Below are 18,031 nucleotides of genomic sequence, written 5' to 3' on the forward strand. Positions count from 1 at the left end.
TGCTTGCACACGTGTGCGTATGGGTCTGTGTAAACACCTGCACTCATGTACATGCTTGCACACATGTGCAGACTTGCACACACACGCACTTGCATGCCATTGCATAGGCTTGCAACACGAGCATGCATATGCTTGTGCACACACTTTCACACACACTTTCAATTGTACATGCTCGCACACGCAAGTGTGCGTGCTCGTGTGTGCTCACACATGCTTGCACACACCTGCACGCTTGCATAGACTTGCACAAGCTTGCAACACACATGCACGTGCTTGCACGCTCTTGCACGCACCTGCATGCACGTGGCAGCGCGCCGGGGAAGCCGGGCACCCCCAGCCCGGCTGCTGCTCTGGGAGTAATTAATTACCGACTGCGCCAGGTATTAAAGCCGTTCGGTCTAATTACAGATCTTTCGGGGTGGGGGTGCAGGAGGGAGACGCTTCCCCCCCCCCCTCCTCTGGGGTGACGTGGGGTCCATCGAGGTGACAAATGCACCAAAGCGCCAAAATTGGCCCTTTTGAGCCTGTTCCGCCTATTGAAATCCTGCGCTAAGGCGGAGGGGAGAACGGCGTGTTCACTCTGGAACCTACTGAGGGCCGCGGGGGAGGAGGCGGCTCGGCCGGTCCTGCCTCGGGGTGACGGGGGCTGCGGGCTGACGGGGTTGGGGGTCAGCCCGGCAGGGGGCAGTAGTGGGCGGAGCCAGGGTACCCCGCGCCTCTGCCCGCCTCCCCTCCTGATTGGCCGACGCTCCCTCATTATGCTAATACCTTGCGTCTCGCCGGGGCCAGCAGGCTGACGTCACCAGCCCGCTGGCGGCCGCGCGGGTGGGGGGGGGGTGTAGGAAGGGGGGGGGGGGCTTGGGGTGGGTGGGGGGTGGGGGGGGCAGTGTGTGTGAGCGGAGAGGCCCGGGCCGAGCCGAGCGGTTCCGAACGGTTCCGATCGGTGCCGAACGGAGCCGAACGGGGCGGGGCGGGGCGGGGCGGTGGGCGCCTCCCGCAGCGGCGGCGGCGGCGGCGGAGCGGGGCCATGGCCGCGGCGGGCAGCGGCGTGGCGGCGGCGGCGGCGGAGGCGGGGGCGGCGTTCAGCACCGCGAACAGCGGCCGGGTGAACGGGCTGAGCCGCCCGCCCGGCGCCATCGCCATGAAGGATCACGACGCCATCAAGCTCTTCGTGGGGCAGATCCCGCGTAACCTGGAGGAGAGCGACCTCAAGCCGCTCTTCGAGGAGTTCGGCCGCATCTACGAGCTCACCGTCCTCAAGGATCGCTTCACCGGCATGCACAAAGGTACAGGGGGGCTCCGCACCCGCCGGCGGGGCGCGAACAGGCGGGGCATCCTGAGGTGGGACACCCTGAGGGGGGGCACCCAAGTATGGGGCACCCCTGAGGTGGTGAGGTACCCCTGAGGTGGGGCACCCTGAGGTGGAGCACTCAAGTATGGGGCACGCCTGAGGTGGTGAGGTACCCCTGAGGTGGGACACCCTGAGGTGGAGCACCCTGAGGCAGTGGTACCCCTGAGGTGGGACACCCTGAGGTGGAGCACTCAAGTATGGGGCACCCCTGAGGTGGTGAGGTACCCCTGAGGTGGGACACCCTGAGGTGGAGCACCCTGAGGCAGTGGTACCCCTGAGGTGGGACACCCTGAGGTGGGGCACTCAAGTATGGGGCACCCCTGAGGTGGTGAGGTACCCCTGAGGTGGGACACCCTGAGGTGGGGCACCCAAGTATGGGGCACCCCTGAGGTGGAGAGATACCCCTGATGTGGGACATCCCTGATCTGGAGGTACCCATGAAGTAGGGCACCCTAGTATGGAGCACCTCTGAGGTGGGGGCACCCCTGAGATGGAGGTACCGCTGAGGTGGGATACCCTGAGGTGGGGCACCCAAATGTGGGGCACCTCTGAGTTGAGATACCCCTGAGGTGGAGGTACCCTTAATCTGGAGATAGCCCGTACTGGGACACCCCTGAGGTGGGGATACCTCTGATGTGAAGGGACCCCTGAGCTGGGGGCACCCTTGAGGTGGGACACTCTGGTACAGGGTACCCCTGAGGTGGAGGTACCCTGGTATGGGACACCCCAATATGGGGCACCCCTGAGGTGGAGGCACCCCAGTATGGGTCACCCTGGTATGGGTCACACTGGTATGAGGCACTTCTGATGTGGGGGCACCTCGTTATGGGGCATCCTGGTATGGAGCACCCCTGAAGTGGGGTACACCTGAGATGGGCTACATCTAAGGTGGGGCACCCCTAATATTGGGGTACCCCTGAGGTGGAGGCACCAGTTGAAGATGGACGTACCCCTGGGATGGAGACACCCACCTGAGGTGGGGGCACCAACCTGGGGTTGGGAGCTGCTGTCTGGCTTGGGAGCACCCCAGCAGTGTTTAGGGCACCTGCTTGGCTTGGGGGCACCCGTCTGGCATCGGGGCACCCACATGAGTTTTGGGTACCCCTGAAGTTGGAGCACCCCTGGAATGGAGGCACCCACCTGGGATACAGGCACCCACTGCGGATGGGGGCACCCACCTGCCTGCTCCCTGCCTGCGTCGTGCCCCAGGCCTCCGCGACCCGGCAAGACCGGGGTCGCTGCTGGCCTGGTTGACATCCCGGCGCAGGGCGCAGAGCACCCGGCACCCCAAGCAGCGTTGCACCAAGGGGCTCACACGTGCACCGCCAAGGTCCTTACAGAACCCCCAACCAGTGAGCTGGGGGTCTGTGGTGCCGGAGAAGGTTCAAGGCACCCCGGGGGTCACCCGGGCAGGATCTCACACTCTTCTGCGTGCTGTCACCAAACCCCTGTGCCACGGGCAGCGCCCGCTTTGCTGGGACTTTCTGGGAAGCCAAAACTGGGTGCTTGCGGATGCTGCCGCGTCGGTGCCCTTTGGCCGTGGGGTGGCCACCCGGACTCCTCCGTTCAGAGCACCATGGCTTTCAAAATGTCTCCAGGCGCCTCCAAAGCTGCTCGCGTGCCCCGAACGACGGGATTCGCACCTTGCCGGGCCCCCTCGGTGCTTCCTCCAGCGCAGTCTTCAACCGCTGCGGCCCAGACGCGTGATTTCATTGTGGACGCTCCTCTAATTTGAAGAGCATCCTTCCTCCCGGTGACCCTCCGGAGCGGGATCGCCCCCGCTCCAGCCCTCCGAACATCTCCGGAATGCCGAGGCACCGTCCACATTGTCGCCTGCAGGGGAAAAGGGGGAAAAAAAGGGGGGGAAAAAGAGCGGAGAGGAGGAAGCCAACTTGATTACGGATGGTAAACACTGGAAATGGCACCGAGACTGACGCGAGCCGCTGTGCTGACCTCCCCTTTCCACCCGCAGCGGGATAATATTTAACCGAGGGAGATCTCTCCTTGCTCCCCGCGAGGGCAGATGTCCCCAACACCCCGAGGCGGGCGAGGGACCCCATCCCTCGGCGTCCCCCCGCCCCGCTGCCGCGCTCCCTCTCCTCCCAGGCACGCTGATTGTACTTATTAAGAGTTATTAATACTTAATCAGCTGGCGGATTTAATTGTGCCAGTATTAAAAATGCATCAATGTCAATTTTATTCATTAAATATTTACTTTGTTGAAGGGAAACTGTTTTGCTGCTGTTTTAATATCACTTTCAGACGCTTTTGGATGCGACCCCAGCAAATTGGGGGGGGAGCCCTCGGGGAGGGAGCGATGCGGCGGCGGCACGGGGACCCGGGATGCTCCCGCGGGAATGGGAGAGACAGAAGGGAGAGGACCGGACCCCGTCCCCGGGGCTCGCTCGTCGCAGCCAGCTCCAGGCGAGCGAGCAGCTCGGCAGCGTGAGTCAGCGTGGGAAAACCTCGCCCCAGGCGTATTCCCGATTCCCGAAGCACCGCGATGTCGGAGGAGCCGGAGCGCCTTCGCCACATGAGTCCCATCCCGAGGAGGATGCTTGGGGTCAGGAGAAGCGTGGCGGCAAGCTGGGATACGCGGCCTTGACGCCTGGTGATCCACTTCCCGGAGGGCTTCGGCTTTCCCCTGAGCCTGGGGCCGGAGCGCCATTGCCCGTACGCTGCCAGACTCGTTGCCTGCTCTTGCCTTGCTCCTTCCTTCATCCCGCTGCTCCATCTCTTTTGTATCGAGATCTCCCACCCTGTTCTGGGGCTGAGTTCTGGCCCAGCTGGGTGCCAGGGTACTGGGTGCCAGGGTGCTGGGTGCCAGGATGGCAGGGTGCCAGGGTGCTGGGTGGCAGGGTGTCACGGTGCTGGATGCCAGGATACCAGGGTACCAGGATGCTGGATGTCAGAGTGCCAGGGTGCAGGGGTGCTGGGTGCCAGGGTGCTGGTGTACTGGTTGTCAGGGTGCCAGGGTCTTGGATGCTAGGGTGCTGAGGTGCCAGACAGCTGGGTACCAGGGTGCCAGGGTGCTGGATATCAGAGTGCCAGGATGCTGGATGTCCGGGTACCAGGGTGCTGGGTGCTAGAATGCTGGGTGCCAGGATGCCAGGATGTCATGGTGCTGGATCTCAGAGTGTCGGGGTGCTGGGGTGCTGGATGCCACGGTGCCAGGGTACCAGATGCCAGGGTGCTGCTGTGCTGGGTGCCAGGGTGCCGGGGTGCCAGGGTGCTGGATGCCAGGGTGGCAGGGTTTTGAGTGCCAGGGTGCCAGGGTGCCAGGGTGCTGGGTGCCAGGGTGCCAGGGTGCCAGGGTGCTGGGTGCCAGGGTGCCGAGACACCCCAACTCCGTATTAGCCGCGCCGCCGTCTCTCCGTGTGCCCGGGGCTTTGCGGTAATGCCAGGCCGGACACTGACCCCATCTCCCCGTCTCCGCAGGCTGTGCCTTCCTCACCTACTGCGCCCGCGACTCAGCCCTGAAGGCGCAGAGCGCCCTGCACGAGCAGAAGACGCTGCCGGGGGTAAGTGACACCGGGGGGGGGGGGTAGGGGGGATCAGGGTGAACTGTCGGGGGCGGGGGGGGACACGGTGACACCTACCCCGGGCGCGGGCACAGGAGCCGCTCCAGCGGCCGCAAACCGAGGCATTGATTTTTCCTGCCGCCCGCGTGCTGTTGTGCTTTCTGTGGGCTCCGACCTCCCGAGCTTAACAAAGTGAAAATAAATATTTAATTATTCGCCTAAATAAAAATCAATAGGGCCGCCGGTTGGCTGGGGAAAGCGCCGGGGCCCGTGAATATCAATCCCTGCCTCGGGCGCGCGGAGCTGGCGGAGGGGGACGAGGTTCGCAGGGATGTGGCTTCCTGAGCTGCGCTCTCACTGGTGGTGCTGTGCATCAGTAGGTTTAAGAGTTAACAGCCCGCTTTGACAGCTGGAAAGAGGTGCGGGGGTCAGGCCTGGCGTGCAAGGCACGGGCTTGCCTGTGTCCCCTTCTCATCACACGCACACGTGTGTGCACGCGCGTGTGCAAGGTGTACGGCTGCTGTAGCTGCTCACTTCTTTACCCTGCACCCCGGCACGGGGCGAGCGCGCGTGTGTGTGAGCGCACGCTTGTATGCAGGCGTGCGGGCACGCAGTGGTGCGTGGGTGTGTAGGTGTGCATCCACCTGGGTGCACAGCTGCGTCTGTGTGTGCTCACAGCTCCGTGTGCTCCCCTGTCTGTGCCTAAGAACACGCCCCTGTGCTTGTGCACACCCCCCTGTAGCTGTGCACACCCCTTTGTGCTTGTGCGTACACCCCTGTGTGCCTGTGCACAGCCCCCCGCGCACACTCCTCTATGCTTGTGCACACCTCCTGCAGCTGTGCACACCCCTCTTTCCTTGTGCTTACAAGCGTGTGCCTGTGCAAACCCCTGTGAGCTTGTACACCCCCCCGTGCTTGTGCACACCCCTCTGTGCTTGTGCACACCCGCGTGTGCTTGTATACAGACCCGTGTGCCTCTGCACAGTCCCCTGTGCCTCTGCACACCCCTCTCTGCTTGTGCACACTCGTGTGTGCTTGTACACCCCCCCCGTACCTGTGCGCACCCCCTGTAGCTGTGCACACCCCTCCGTGCTTGTGCACAGCCCCCGTGCCTGTGCTCACACCCGCGCCCCCGGGTCCCCCTACCCCGGCCAGGCCCCGCCCCCAGCCCGGCGCGGGGGCGTGTCCAGGCGGTGGAGGGGGCGTGTCTCCATCGTAAGCCCCTCCCCTCGGCTCGGCCCGGCTCGGCTCGGCCCGGCCCGGCTCGGCGGGGCTGCGGCCGCCCCTTCCTCCTGCCCCGCCTCTCGCGCGCCGCTGCGCGAGCCGAGCCGAATCGAATCGGGCCGGACCGAGCCGAGCCGCCTCGGGTGGAGCCGGGTCGGGCCGGCCCGAGCCGAGCCGAGCCGAGCCGAGCCGGGCCGGGCCGGGCCGGGCCATGCAGCTGCCGCAGGTGCCGGCGCCCGGGCCGCGGCCGCCCGTGCTGTGGGTGCCCGCCGGGTCCAAGATCCTCTGCATCGAGGTAGGGCCCCGCCTTTGTCTGTCGCCGGCTCGGCTCGGCTCGGCTCGGCTCGGAGCCTCTGCGTGTGCTGGGGCATCGGCACCCGCGGGGCGCTTCGGAGTGTGTGTGTGTGTGTGGGGGGGGGGGTTACCCTGCGGGGGGGTCTGCACCCCGGGGTGCTGTTTGCAGGCGGGAATGGGGGGCAGGGTGATGGGGAGGGGGGTGTAGCTGCTCCCAGGGATGGGGCGGGGTGTTGGCGGGGGGGGGGTGGGGGTGGGGGTGTGCAGGGGGTATTTGCACGCAGGGGTGTTGTGTGCGCGTGCCTGGGGTGGTGAGGTGGGTGTAGCTGCGCCCAGGGGTGGGGATGGGCGGGGGGGTGGTGAGCTGGGTGTATTTGCACGCAGGGGTGTTGTGTGTGAGTGTGGGTGTTGGGGAGGGGGGTGTACCTGCACCCAGGGACGGGATGTGTGAGTGTGGGTGTTGGGGAGGGGGGTGTACCTGCACCCAGGGACGGGGTGCGTGAGTGTGGGTGTTGGGGAGGAGGGTGTACCTGCACCCAGGGACGGGGTGCATGTGTTGGCAGGGCGGTTGTTGGTGATGAGGGTGTATTTACAGGCAGGGATGGGGGTTGCGAGTGTCTGTTGACGAGGAGGGTGTACCTGCACCCAGGGGTGGTGTGTGGCGGTGGGGGTGTCGGTGAGCAGGGTGTATTTGCAGGCAGGGATGGAGCGTGCGCGTGCCGGTGTAGCTGAAGAGGGTGTATCTGCGCCCAGGGATGGGTTTGTGTGTTTGTGTGTTGGCTGGAGGGTGTATTTTTTTTTTCCACCCTGGGTTTGTGTTGTGGGTGTTGATGTTTGTGTGGCCGCAGGTGTGCGAGGGGATGCGCTCGGAGGGGTGTTGCACCCACCGATGGTGCAAGGGTGAGTGTGTGTGTTGGCAGGGGTTTTGCCCCGGGCTGTGCACAAGTGGGTGTCGGTGGGGAGCGGTTGTGGGTGTGCAAGAGTGTCGGGCGTTCTGCGTGTGTGTAAGCAGGTGCTAAGGGTGTCTGTGCGCCCAGCGATTGTGCGCACGGTGATGGGGTGTGGGTGTACGTGGGCCTGGGGTGTGGCAGCGGTGGGTGTGTAAGCGCGTGCACGTGTGTGTGCACGCACACTGGGTGTGACCAGGGAGCAGAGGGTGCGTGTGTGCATATGGGTGTTGCACGGGCTCACACGTTGCGGGTCCTCAGCGGGGGGAGCTGGCCGGGTGTGCGCGGGTCTCAGGTGTGCGTGGGTGGTGGTGGGGATGGGGTGTGGGTGCTGCTGGGGGTGTCCGTGTGTCCGCAGAGGGCTTCTGGGGGTCCCACTGCGGGTACCACAGCCGCAGCGGGGAAACTGAGGCAAGGGGTGTTGTTGTGTCCCTGCCTGGCACGGACGGTGGTGCCGGCTGTGCACCCTGGGGGGTGTTTCTGTGGTTGTGCAGCGTCCCCAGCTGTGGGGAGGGTGCCGTGGGTGTTGTGTGGGCGTGCGGCTGTGGGTGGGTGGGTGCTCATGAGGACTCCAGGCTCGGGTTGTGCGGATGTAGGGGTGTTGGGTGCAGGTGTACACGAGGCTGGGTTGGGGTGGGTGCGCGGCTGCACGTGGGTGTGCAGTCGTGCTAGGACGGATGTACGGTTGTGCGTGGGGCTGCGTGGGTACGAGCGTGCGGCTGTGTAGGTGTACGGTTGTGCGGGGGGGGGTGTGCTGAGGCGAGCGTGCAGCTGTGGGTGGGTGGATGTGCACGGGGGACGCTGTGTGCGGCTCTGTGCTTGTGCATAGGGGTGTGCGGGAGTGGGAGGGCGGCTGTAGGGGATGCGTGGTTGTGCGGGGGGGGGTGCGCTAGGATGGTCGTGTGCCTGTGCAGGGTTGTGCGGTGGTGTGACTGTCCCCAGGCCGGCTGTGTCCCCTTGCTGTGAGTTCACCCCCGGGGCTCTGGCAGGGTGTTCCCATGATGGGTGGCCGCCTGTACCCAAGCGCCTGTCTCCCCGTACCGGGTGTTGGCTGCCTGGGGACCCCTGGGGTGATGCGGGCACCAGGCTCCCGTGGGTGCCCGCGGCTCCAACGTCACCCGGCGCCTCCGTCTCGGCTCATTCGGATGCGTGGCAGCCTGCCGGATCCCTCCGCCTGTTGGGCACGAGGAGGAGGAGGGTGACAGCGAGGAAGGAGTGAGGGCCAGAAGTGACCCTGTCCCACGTGGCAGGTCTCCCGGCTGTGACTCACTGTGGGCTGGCTCTCCCTGGTGCCCAACCCGTTGGGGGGCTCTGAATTTGGGTGGGGGACAGTCCCCGAGCGGTCAGGAGGTGTTTTAGCAACCGGTGGTGACCCCCTGGGGCTGTAGCACACGGGTGGTTTGGCCATGGGGTGCCATAGGTGGGGCTCTGTGGGGTGACGGTAACTGGTGGGTGCTGGGACACCCCAGACGGGGTCTCCTGTGACCCTGGGTGCGTCAGCGTGTCTTTGGGGGGTGTGAGGATGCGGGGGAGATGGGGGGAGTTGGGGGACGGATGGGTGGATGTGTGGGTGCTATAGGGGTGGAAAGGTGGGTGGTAGGGAGATGGGGGATGGATGGGTGTTATGGGGATGGATGGGTGTTGTGTTATGGGGATGGGTGTTGAGGGATGGATGGGTGAATTGATGGGTGAATCTTGGGGGGAGATGGGTGTATGGGTGATCGTGTGGGTGTCAGGGATGGGTGGATGGATGGATGAGTGTTGGGAGGTGGACAGATGGGTGTCAGGAGCGGGGGAAGATGGCTGGGTGGTTGTTTGGGTGTCGGGGGATGGATGGAGGGCTGTTGGGCAGCAGTGGGTGGCTGGGCGACAGCGTGGGCGCAGGGGCACGGTGCTGCGGGGACAGATGGACAGGTGGGCGCAGGGGGAGGTCTGGGTGCCACAGGAGCCCGGTGCAGGGCCGGGGGGGCACTCACCACCCCAGGGTGGGCACCGGTTGACGCCGGGGGTGCCAAAACCCCCCTTCAGGGGTGTCCGCAGGCCAGGGCGGTTTCTCCCCGGCGCGGTGCGGCAGCCCTGGGGTAGGTTAGCCGGTCCCCGAGGCCTGACATTTATAAACATCAGCCGCTCCCGGAGAATCAATACAGTTTAATAACCGGCGAGCGGAGACGGGAGACACATCAAAATGACACTCTGCGGCTCCGTAAATGTTATTCTAAATCATACTCGCCGGGTTTATTACATTAAGCATACAGCAGCGGGCACGGGAAATTTATTCCATCAAAGGCCATTGCGCTGGTAAACTGGTGGGTCGGTGGAGGGGGGGCAGCACCCCAAAAAAAAAAAATGGGGTTCCCTCCTCCTGGGCATGGCAGGGATATGGGGAAGGAGGGGGGTGTTGGTCCCGTGGGTCTCTGTGCTGTCACAGCCTCCGGGGTTTGGGGTGAGCTGGATCCTGCCCCGGTGCAGGGGTTGGGGTGGATGTCACCCCGGTGACACGATGGGTGACGCGAGGGCAGCTGGGTGGCCCTGTGTCGTGTGTGTGTCCCCCTCACCCTCCGCCGTGGGCTCCTGGGGGCTCGGTCCCCTCCCTGGAGCATCCCCGGCTCTGCGCTGACATTTCTCCCCGCGTTTCCCTGGAGACGAGGCGGTTGCTGTGGAAACCTCCCTTCCTCTTCTTCCTTAACCACCCTCTTCCTCACCCGAGGTTGGGGGGCGGAGGGGGAGGGGGGGGTTGGCGCTGTCCCCACTCAGCCCCTAAATTTGGGGACCCCCCCTCCAGGGATGCGCAAGCGGAACCCCCGAGTTGGGGGTACGGACCCGCGTGGGTGCGACAGAGGAGGCACGCGTGTGCGCGGCTGTCCCTGTGCGCGCCGGGGCTGTGTTCGTGTGCGCCGCACACCCGCCCCGTCATGCGTGACATCCCGCCGTTGCCGTGACGACCCCATCGAGCACATGGCTTGGGCTCCGCAGCATCGCGGGGGAAGCACGCTTGTTGCCGTGGAAACGGCCGTAATTGTAGCATTTTTCGGCTAAAAGAGGGGAAAAAGGAGGGGGAGAGAGGAGGAGAAATGGCACCGTGGGGCAGCGGGCCAGGGACGTGCGCGCTGGCCCGGCACGTCCCGCCGCACGCGCGTGTCACGCTTGCGGGTACGCACGGCGGTGACGCGCGGCAGGAGGCCGAAATTGGGTGAGAATCGGGCAAAGGAGAGCGGTGGTGGTGCTGCCCGAGGGGCCGGGGCCGGCCGGGTGCTGCCGCTGCCGCCTCTGCAGTCCTTTGCAGTCGAGGAAAGCGGGCAGGCGGCCAAGGCTGGCACCGGCGGCCCGGCGGGCGCCTGCGGCACCGGGTACCCGTCCCCGGGGCCGTAACGTCGCCCTCCCGCCCGCAGCACCCCAGGTTCGGCGCGGCCACGAGCCGCGCCTCTGTTCTTGCAGTTCCCTGCTCCAGGCTGGGGCCAAATCCCGCCATTCCCTATGGAAAAGGGTTCGGAGAGGGCACGGCACCGCCACTGACCGCCCGCTCCCGCTTGTGTCTTACAGATGAACCGCCCCATCCAGGTGAAGCCGGCCGACAGCGAGGGCCGAGGAGGTAGGTTCCCCCACTTTCCCCAGCTGCCCTGCGTGGGCAGGGGGGCGCAGGGCCACTCTGGGGGGGGCGGTGATGGAGGACAGGGTGACATCGCGGGGGCTGCCGCGGGGAGGTTTGTTTGCGGAGAAACCCGCGGAAGGAGCTGCCGGTGCCGGTGGCATCCAAACCCCGAGCGCAGCGCAAACGCGATCTCAGTTCTCCCTGCCCGGCGAGCTGTGGGGGCGGGGAACATCCTGATGTCATGCCACGAACATCCTGATGTCATACCGTGAGCATCCTGACGTCATGCCGAGCAGAGCGCCAGCCAGCCGCCTCTCCGACAGCGTCTTCGTCTATCAAACAACCTAATTACCTGCCCGGAGCTGCCTGTGGGGACCCCAGCAGAGTCGGGGTGCAGAAGTCATTCGCACATGACCCCTCTTGAACAGAAACTGCCATCCTACCCCAAATTCTTTGCGGGCGTTTGCAGCTCACAGGGCTGCGGCGTTTTCCAGGCCGAGTCGCTAATTTGGGCAAAATTACAGGAATTGGATCGAAACCCGCCCCCTCCCCGACGTTCCCGGTGCCACGAGCAAACGCTGGGTGCGTGTGTAGGCACGCTCGGACACACGGGATGCTTGCGGCCGGGGTAGATTATCCCCCTGTTCAAAACACGTCATTATACACGACGCAACGTCCCGGAGGGACCCAGCAAATAAATTACCCACTTAGGAAGCGTAATTGGTGAAGGATTAAAAACCGATGGGTGAGCTCGGGCGCCCGGCTCCAGCCCCCTCACCTGGGAGGCGACGCTCGGCCGCTGAACCCGTCCCCCCCCCGCCCGCCTTCGCCGGGAGATGGTTTATGTTTAACTAGACAACGCACGAACCCTATTCCCTTAACTAATTTTCCCGGTACCTTAACGGACAGAGCATTAATCGTCTCCTGCCATTATTTATTTATTTCCCCGGCAACGCTCTTGACAGGGCACCTTATTTTCTTTGTCAAATGCCATTAGCGCGCGGCGGGAGCGCGCGGTCGCGCAAGACAGATGCCGGTAATAATCATGAAATTCTCATTATTTACTCTCCCTTCTCTCGTGTTTGGGTTATTTATGTCCCCCGGGCATGGCTGGAGGGTGCGGGTTATTCTGCGAGTCAATCATACGAAGGCAATCGCCGCTGGTTTTGCGGGTTCTCTTTGTTTCCCAGCCGCATCCCGCATATCGGTGCCGAGGAAACCGGCTCCGGTCCCTGAAGCGGGAGCCGGCTCTTCCTGGCTTCACCCCTCAGCAATTTCCCTGCAGGAGAGGTTTTCCCGCTCCGAGTGTTTTGTAGGATGGAGGTGATAAACCCCGCGTCTTCGCCACCAGATCGGCATCGCCCTCTCCCCAGGCTCCGGTGTTACCCGGCTCTTTCCCCTCCGCCCGCCGTTTGCAAACCAGGGATGAGGGAACAGGACGGTGAGCGACGTCCCCCTCTCCGACGGGTTTGGTTTTCTTTTTAGAAGACAGGAAGCTCTTCGTGGGTATGCTGGGGAAGCAGCAGAGCGAGGACGATGTCCGGCGCCTCTTTGAGCCCTTCGGCCAGATTGAGGAGTGCACCATCCTCCGAGGGCCCGACGGAGCCAGCAAAGGTGGGCTTTGGGGAGCCGGGCGAGCACCCTGTGGGGCGCCGGGACCCACGGAGGGTGGGAGCTGCCGGCCGGGCGGCGCCGATTCCCGCAGTGACCGAATCCAACCTCTCCCGTGTCCCCTCTCTGCCCTTAGGTTGTGCCTTTGTGAAATACGGCAGCCACGCCGAGGCGCAGGCTGCCATCAACAGCCTGCACGGCAGCCAAACCATGCCGGTAAGTGCCAGGCTCTCGCCTCGCCCCGTTCGACCCCATGCTGCCTGCGTAATCCAATCAGCGGCTAATTTGATCCTCTAATTGGATCAAAATCCCGTGGACCGGCAATTTGTTGGCCGGATCACCCCGAAGTTCATCCCTGCCTGGGCGCTGAGCCCCGGGGGTGGGTGCACGGGGCTAATTCCCTCCATGCTGGAGAAAGGGGCTGTTTAATTAACGCTGAAGGTCAAAATTGTGAACGAGATTGGGGGGGCGGGGGGAGAAGGGAAACAGAGGTCAGGGAGCCGCCGCCGGGGAGAAAAGCGGGCTATAATTAAACCTCGCATCGATCGCTGGTTGCTGCTGCCAAGCCAGGCAGCCTCCCCAGGGCTGAGGATGCTGCGGCCACTGCGAGCCGACGAGTCCCTCCTCGACAGGGAGAGACATTTTTTTGGGGGGGCGGGGGGGAGGCACAGCAGAGACCCCAGCATTAGCCCCATCTCGCCCCTCCTCGTCTCAGGGCGCCTCGTCCAGCCTGGTGGTGAAGTTTGCGGACACGGATAAGGAGAGGACCCTGCGGCGGATGCATCAGATGGCGGGGCAGCTGGGCATCTTCAACCCCATGACCATCCAGTTCGGCGCCTACGGGGCCTATACGCAAGCGGTAGGAGCTGGTGCCGGCCCGGACCTGGGGGTTTTTGGGGAGCCCTGCCGTTGTGGGGGGTTGGTTTTGCCCGTGAGGGGTTGTACCAGGGGATGTGGATGCCCATCAGGGTTGGTGTATCCCTATTTGGGGAGACAACAGAGGGCTTCACGCCCCGCCAGGTGAGGGTGGCACGGCGCAGCGGTCCCATACCTCACCTTCTTTAGCGTCACCTAGACCTCCTCAGTCCCCGGGTCCGGCAGCGGGTGGCATTTATCCTTCCGAGCCCCTATGCGCGGGTGCAAAGGGGGGGATGCTAATTTATCCTCTCCTGTTCCCCCCTTCTCTCTGCCTCTCGCTTTCCCCTTTTTTCCCCCCTTTCTTTCCTTAAGATCATGCAGCAGCAGGCAGCCCTGATGGCGGCCGCGCAGGGGACCTGCCTGAACCCCATGGCCGCCATCGCCGCCGCCCAGATGCAGCAAATGGCCGCCTTCAACGTCAGCGGGCTGGTGGCCGCCCCCCTCACCCCCTCTTCAGGTACGACCCCCTCCCCCTCTGTTTGTCCCCCGTCCTGCTTGACATCCTGCCGGCGCTGACGCCTCCATCCCCGCAGGTACGAGCACCCCTCCCGGCATCAGCACGGCGCCCGTGCCCAGCATCGCCACGCCGATCGGGGTGAACGGCTTCAGCCCGCTGCCGCCGCAGACCAACGGGCAACCCGCCTCGGAGACCATCTACACCAACGGCATCCACCCCTACCCAGGTAACCCTCCTCGCAGCCTTCCCCCGGGGCTGCCGACCTGCGCTCGGCACAGGCGCGGGCTCCCGGGGACGCTCCAGCCGGGATGAACCAGCCGCGCAACCCATCCCCGCCGAAATCCCTCCCGCCTTCGCGAGCGCGGCCATGCTCTCGGCTCCTACGAAACGGCAGGGAGCAGCTCCGCCGGGCCGGTGCTTGACCGAGAGCCCTCTCCCGCGGGAGCCGCTCCTCCCGGAGTTTCTCTTGCTTATTCTCTCTTCCTTCTCCTTTCTTTTCTCTTCCCAGCTCAAAGCCCCACGGTGGCAGATCCCCTCCAGCAAGCCTACGCAGGCATGCAGCACTATGCAGGTCTCAAACTTTGCTTTGCACTTTTTCCCTCTCTCCCCTCTTTGCTCCTCAACCTTATTCTTTTTTGGGGGGGGGGTGTGTGTGGGGGTGTGAATGTCACCTTGGGGTTGAACCACAGGACTGGGGCAGCGTGCTTGGGCACGGATTAGTGTGACGAGCAGGAGCTCCGGGGCAGCGACGGGGGTGACGCTGATGCAGAGCGTCGTCCCCTCGTCCTCAACAACGTGGATGCCCTCCCGGCACGGCCCTCCGTGCAAATTTTGGATGGAGGAAAATGAGTTTTAACGCCCACCGGGCTGAGATAACTCTGTGAGGGAGAGCTGGCGAGGTTTGGGCGGTGGTGGAGAGGCGGCTCCACGCTGGATTCTGCCGACGTGCCAGCCCACTGGTCGAGACGGCCACAGAGGCACCACGACATCAAAAATCCTCAGATGTTTGTTGTGTGGCCGAATCCGATGGCCAGAGAGATGGGACGTGGAGAGAAGGGAGTCAAAGCATCCTGTGGAAGTACATCGAGCCCAGCAGTCATTTAGTTAGGGAGCACTAACAGCGATTTTCAGATTTTCAACGGAAAAACAAGTTTTGGACCCCCAATTGTTGGATTTTTTTCAACTAAAAGTGCCGGCTTTCCTCAACCTTGAGGCCGTACTGCTGCTGCCACCAACATCCCTCCCGGGAGAGTCAATCCTGCATCCCTGGCGTGCCGGGAGGCCGTGCCCGTACCGTCAGGGGTGGGAAGGGCAAGAGCCAGCAGCGCCGGGGCAGGAGAGGCACCTCCGCGGAGGGTGACAGCGGGGGACGTTCCTGTCCCCAGCCCTTCCTGGGGCTGTGGCGGGCGCCGGGGGTCTCAGCTCCGCGTTTCTCTCTTCCAGCAGCATATCCCACCGCCTACGCGCCCATCAGCCAAGCCTTTCCCCAGCAAGCGCCCATCATCCCGCAGCAGCAGCGAGAAGGTGAGGGGTTGTGGGGGGCACCCCCCACCCTGGGGTGACCCCCGCCTCGCGGCTGACTTGCCACTGTCCTTTGTGTGTCACCCAGGTCCCGAAGGCTGTAACCTGTTTATTTATCACCTGCCCCAGGAGTTCGGGGATGCGGAGCTCACGCAGATGTTCTTGCCTTTCGGCAATGTCATCTCTGCCAAAGTCTTTGTGGACCGTGCCACCAACCAGAGTAAATGCTTTGGTAAGTCCCGGTGTGTGGCTCTCCCCAATGTCCCACCTCGGGGCTCCGGCTCTCCCCGATGTCCCGGCTCAGGTGGCACCGATGGGTGACCGAAGCTGCAAGGTGGCTGTCCGTCCTGGGGCCAACAGACATCGCCTTCGTGTCCCCAGAGACCGTGGACAGAAGGACGTGCCGTGCCGCTGTCCCCTCTTACGCCGTCCCCCGTGTCCTCCGCCCGGTGCGCGTGCTCGTGCCGGGGAGGGCTGGTCACCGCTTGGCCCCGCCAGGTCTGCTGAGCGCCACCGCTGCCACCAGCGCGCTCTGGCCTGCAGGCCTGTCACCACGGCGTCCCTGCAGCCTGCGTCACCTTGGTGACCCCGCAAATCCTGTCGCCCTGGTGTCCCCACAGACCCTGTCACCCCCGTGTCCCCGCACATCCTATCACCTTCGTGTCCCCAGAGACCGTTCCAGTGTCCCTGTGGACCCTCTTACCCCAGTGTCCCCGCGGACCTTGGTGTCCCCAAAGCCTCCGTCACCCAGTGCCCCGCAACCCGGGGCTGCGCCGTTCCCCCCCGGCTTTCTCCCAGCCCCCCAACCTGGGGCTCCACCTGAGGCCGCCCGAAGGAGTGTCCCGCGGGATTTCCACACCGGGATTGAAGTAAAGCGGCGACTCGCGACGTTCACGGTGACAAAAATCTCTGCCACCGCGTCCCTCGCCCCCAGGTTTCGTCAGTTTTGACAATCCGACGAGCGCTCAGGCAGCCATTCAGGCCATGAACGGCTTCCAGATCGGCATGAAGAGGCTAAAAGTCCAGCTAAAGCGGCCGAAAGATGCCAACAGACCCTACTGACCCCTGCTCACCTGGCCCTGCGGAGAGGTACGGGGTGGGGGGGGCCGCAATTAGGGGGGGCCAGCCCTGCTGCACCCCCCCACCACGCCCCACAGCGTCGCGGGTGCCGTGTTTGCTCCAAAAATTCCCTGGAGCGTGCGCGCGGGGCTCTCTGTGCCCGGGATTGCCTGCGTGTGGGGTTCGAATTCGGGATTGGGTCCCTCTCTCCGGCCTTGTCCCCCCCCGCCCCGGACTCAGGCTAACGACCCCTTCGCTATTTTGCAGGTCGGGCGTCCCGCGGTGTCTGACGACTTTCCCCTTCCCCAAGTGCAGTATCCAAACCCGTAACTCTCTTTCTTTGCAACGCATCCCGGAGGAAGAAGAGGAGGAAGCGATGGAGAAAATGGCGAAGAAGAGAAACCATTCTGGTCGTAGCTTTTCTTTTTCGATTATTTTTTTTTTGGTTTTTTTCCCCAAGCCGGTCTTGTTTGTTACTTAACGGGAACGAGAGAGTGAGGAAGAAAAGGAAGGAGGAGAGCGACGCGACCCCGGGGCTGAGATTCGCTGCCGGCCGTTCGCCGGGACTCGCCGAATCCCTCGCCGTGAGAAAAGACGATGGCCCGGGGCAGCCGGGATACGATCTACCTTCGTGTTTGTGGGGGTTTTTTGGGGGTTTTTTTGGTTGTTGGTTTTTTTTTTTTAAAAGCACTCATTTGCTGCTACCGATTTCCCAGGAGAAACGAGGAAAAGAGGCTCCAAACGGATTCTTAAACCAAAGCCGGTGGGATGGGACCAGCCTCGGGCGCTTTCACCTGGAGGATGCTTGTTTGGAAAAGAAAAAGAAAAAAAAAAAAAAAAAAAGAAAAACGGCAAGATTTTCTTTTTCCCCACGTCGGGAAAGGGAAAAAAAAGGAGTGGATCAAAGGATGTTGGACTTATAGAAGATATATATAAATAAGTATATATATATATATATCCCATGGAGCAGGGCGGCGGGACACGTGCTTCCCCCTGCTCGTCACTGGCACAGGGACATAGGATTACTTGTTTCAGAGTCATATCATTCCTTAGAGTTTAGGGACCAAAGGACTATTGCTTTTTTTAAATATATCTATAAATAAATTAATTTAAAAAAAAAAAAAAACAACACAACAAAACACACACACAGGAAAAAAAAAAAAAACGGGAAAGAAGAAGAAGAAAAAAAAAAGAACAAACAGAAATTGAAAAGGTTGAGAAAAAAAAAACCAAACCTCGGGCGTTCAGAGCTGCGAGCGTTAACGAGAGGGCTCGGTTTTGGGGGGCCGATTCGCGGGGCTCAAGGGCTCGGTTTCAGGGGGCCGATTCGTGGCTGGGGATGGGGGGGGAATGTGGAAGTGGGGGGGGATATTTTTGGGGGGGACGGGGGGCTGCAGTGGTTCCCCCAGCCCCGCAGCCCAGGCGGGGGAGTCAAGCTGGTCGAAAGGGCCCCTCGGTCGCCCCCGGGAGAGGGCGAAACGATGCGGTTCTTTGTGTTTTCGGTTGGTTTTGGGGTTTTTTGGGTTTTGGGTTTTTTTT

The 18,031-nt window shown here is 63.2% G+C and overlaps 1 protein-coding gene across 8 annotated transcripts; it reads left to right on the forward strand.

Moving 5' to 3' along the window:
• Nucleotides 1-991: 991 nt before the first annotated feature.
• CELF6 (CUGBP Elav-like family member 6) lies at nucleotides 992-17,341 on the forward strand. Of its 8 annotated transcripts, none has more exons than XM_075764503.1 (13): nucleotides 992-1,286; nucleotides 4,790-4,872; nucleotides 10,878-10,926; nucleotides 12,415-12,540; nucleotides 12,674-12,753; nucleotides 13,253-13,396; nucleotides 13,768-13,912; nucleotides 13,989-14,138; nucleotides 14,421-14,483; nucleotides 15,356-15,436; nucleotides 15,522-15,665; nucleotides 16,368-16,522; nucleotides 16,760-17,341. In XM_075764503.1, the coding sequence occupies exons 1-12, from the start codon at nucleotides 1,028-1,030 to the stop codon at nucleotides 16,493-16,495; spliced, it is 1,452 nt and encodes a 483-aa protein (XP_075620618.1). In that variant the 5' UTR covers nucleotides 992-1,027; the 3' UTR covers nucleotides 16,496-16,522; nucleotides 16,760-17,341. The 8 variants fall into 8 exon arrangements, with proteins under 8 accessions (XP_075620618.1, XP_075620617.1, XP_075620619.1 ...); XM_075764502.1 differs by having other exon boundaries at nucleotides 12,412-12,540; nucleotides 16,760-16,877; XM_075764504.1 differs by having other exon boundaries at nucleotides 12,412-12,540; nucleotides 15,359-15,436; nucleotides 16,760-16,877.
• Nucleotides 17,342-18,031: the final 690 nt, after the last annotated feature.

Source organism: Balearica regulorum, chromosome 12 (assembly GCF_011004875.1).
Source record: "Balearica regulorum gibbericeps isolate bBalReg1 chromosome 12, bBalReg1.pri, whole genome shotgun sequence".
Classification (NCBI taxonomy): Eukaryota; Metazoa; Chordata; class Aves; order Gruiformes; family Gruidae; genus Balearica; species Balearica regulorum.

Coding starts and splice junctions, on each gene's coding strand:
- CELF6 (XM_075764502.1), top strand. CDS start 1,028: ATGGCCGCGGCGGGCAGCGGCGTGGCGGCGGCGGCGGCGGAGGCGGGG. Junction 12,541..12,673: donor GCCCGACGGAGCCAGCAAAG/GTGGGCTTTGGG, acceptor CTCTGCCCTTAG/GTTGTGCCTTTGTGAAATAC. Junction 15,437..15,521: donor CCCGCAGCAGCAGCGAGAAG/GTGAGGGGTTGT, acceptor TGTGTCACCCAG/GTCCCGAAGGCTGTAACCTG.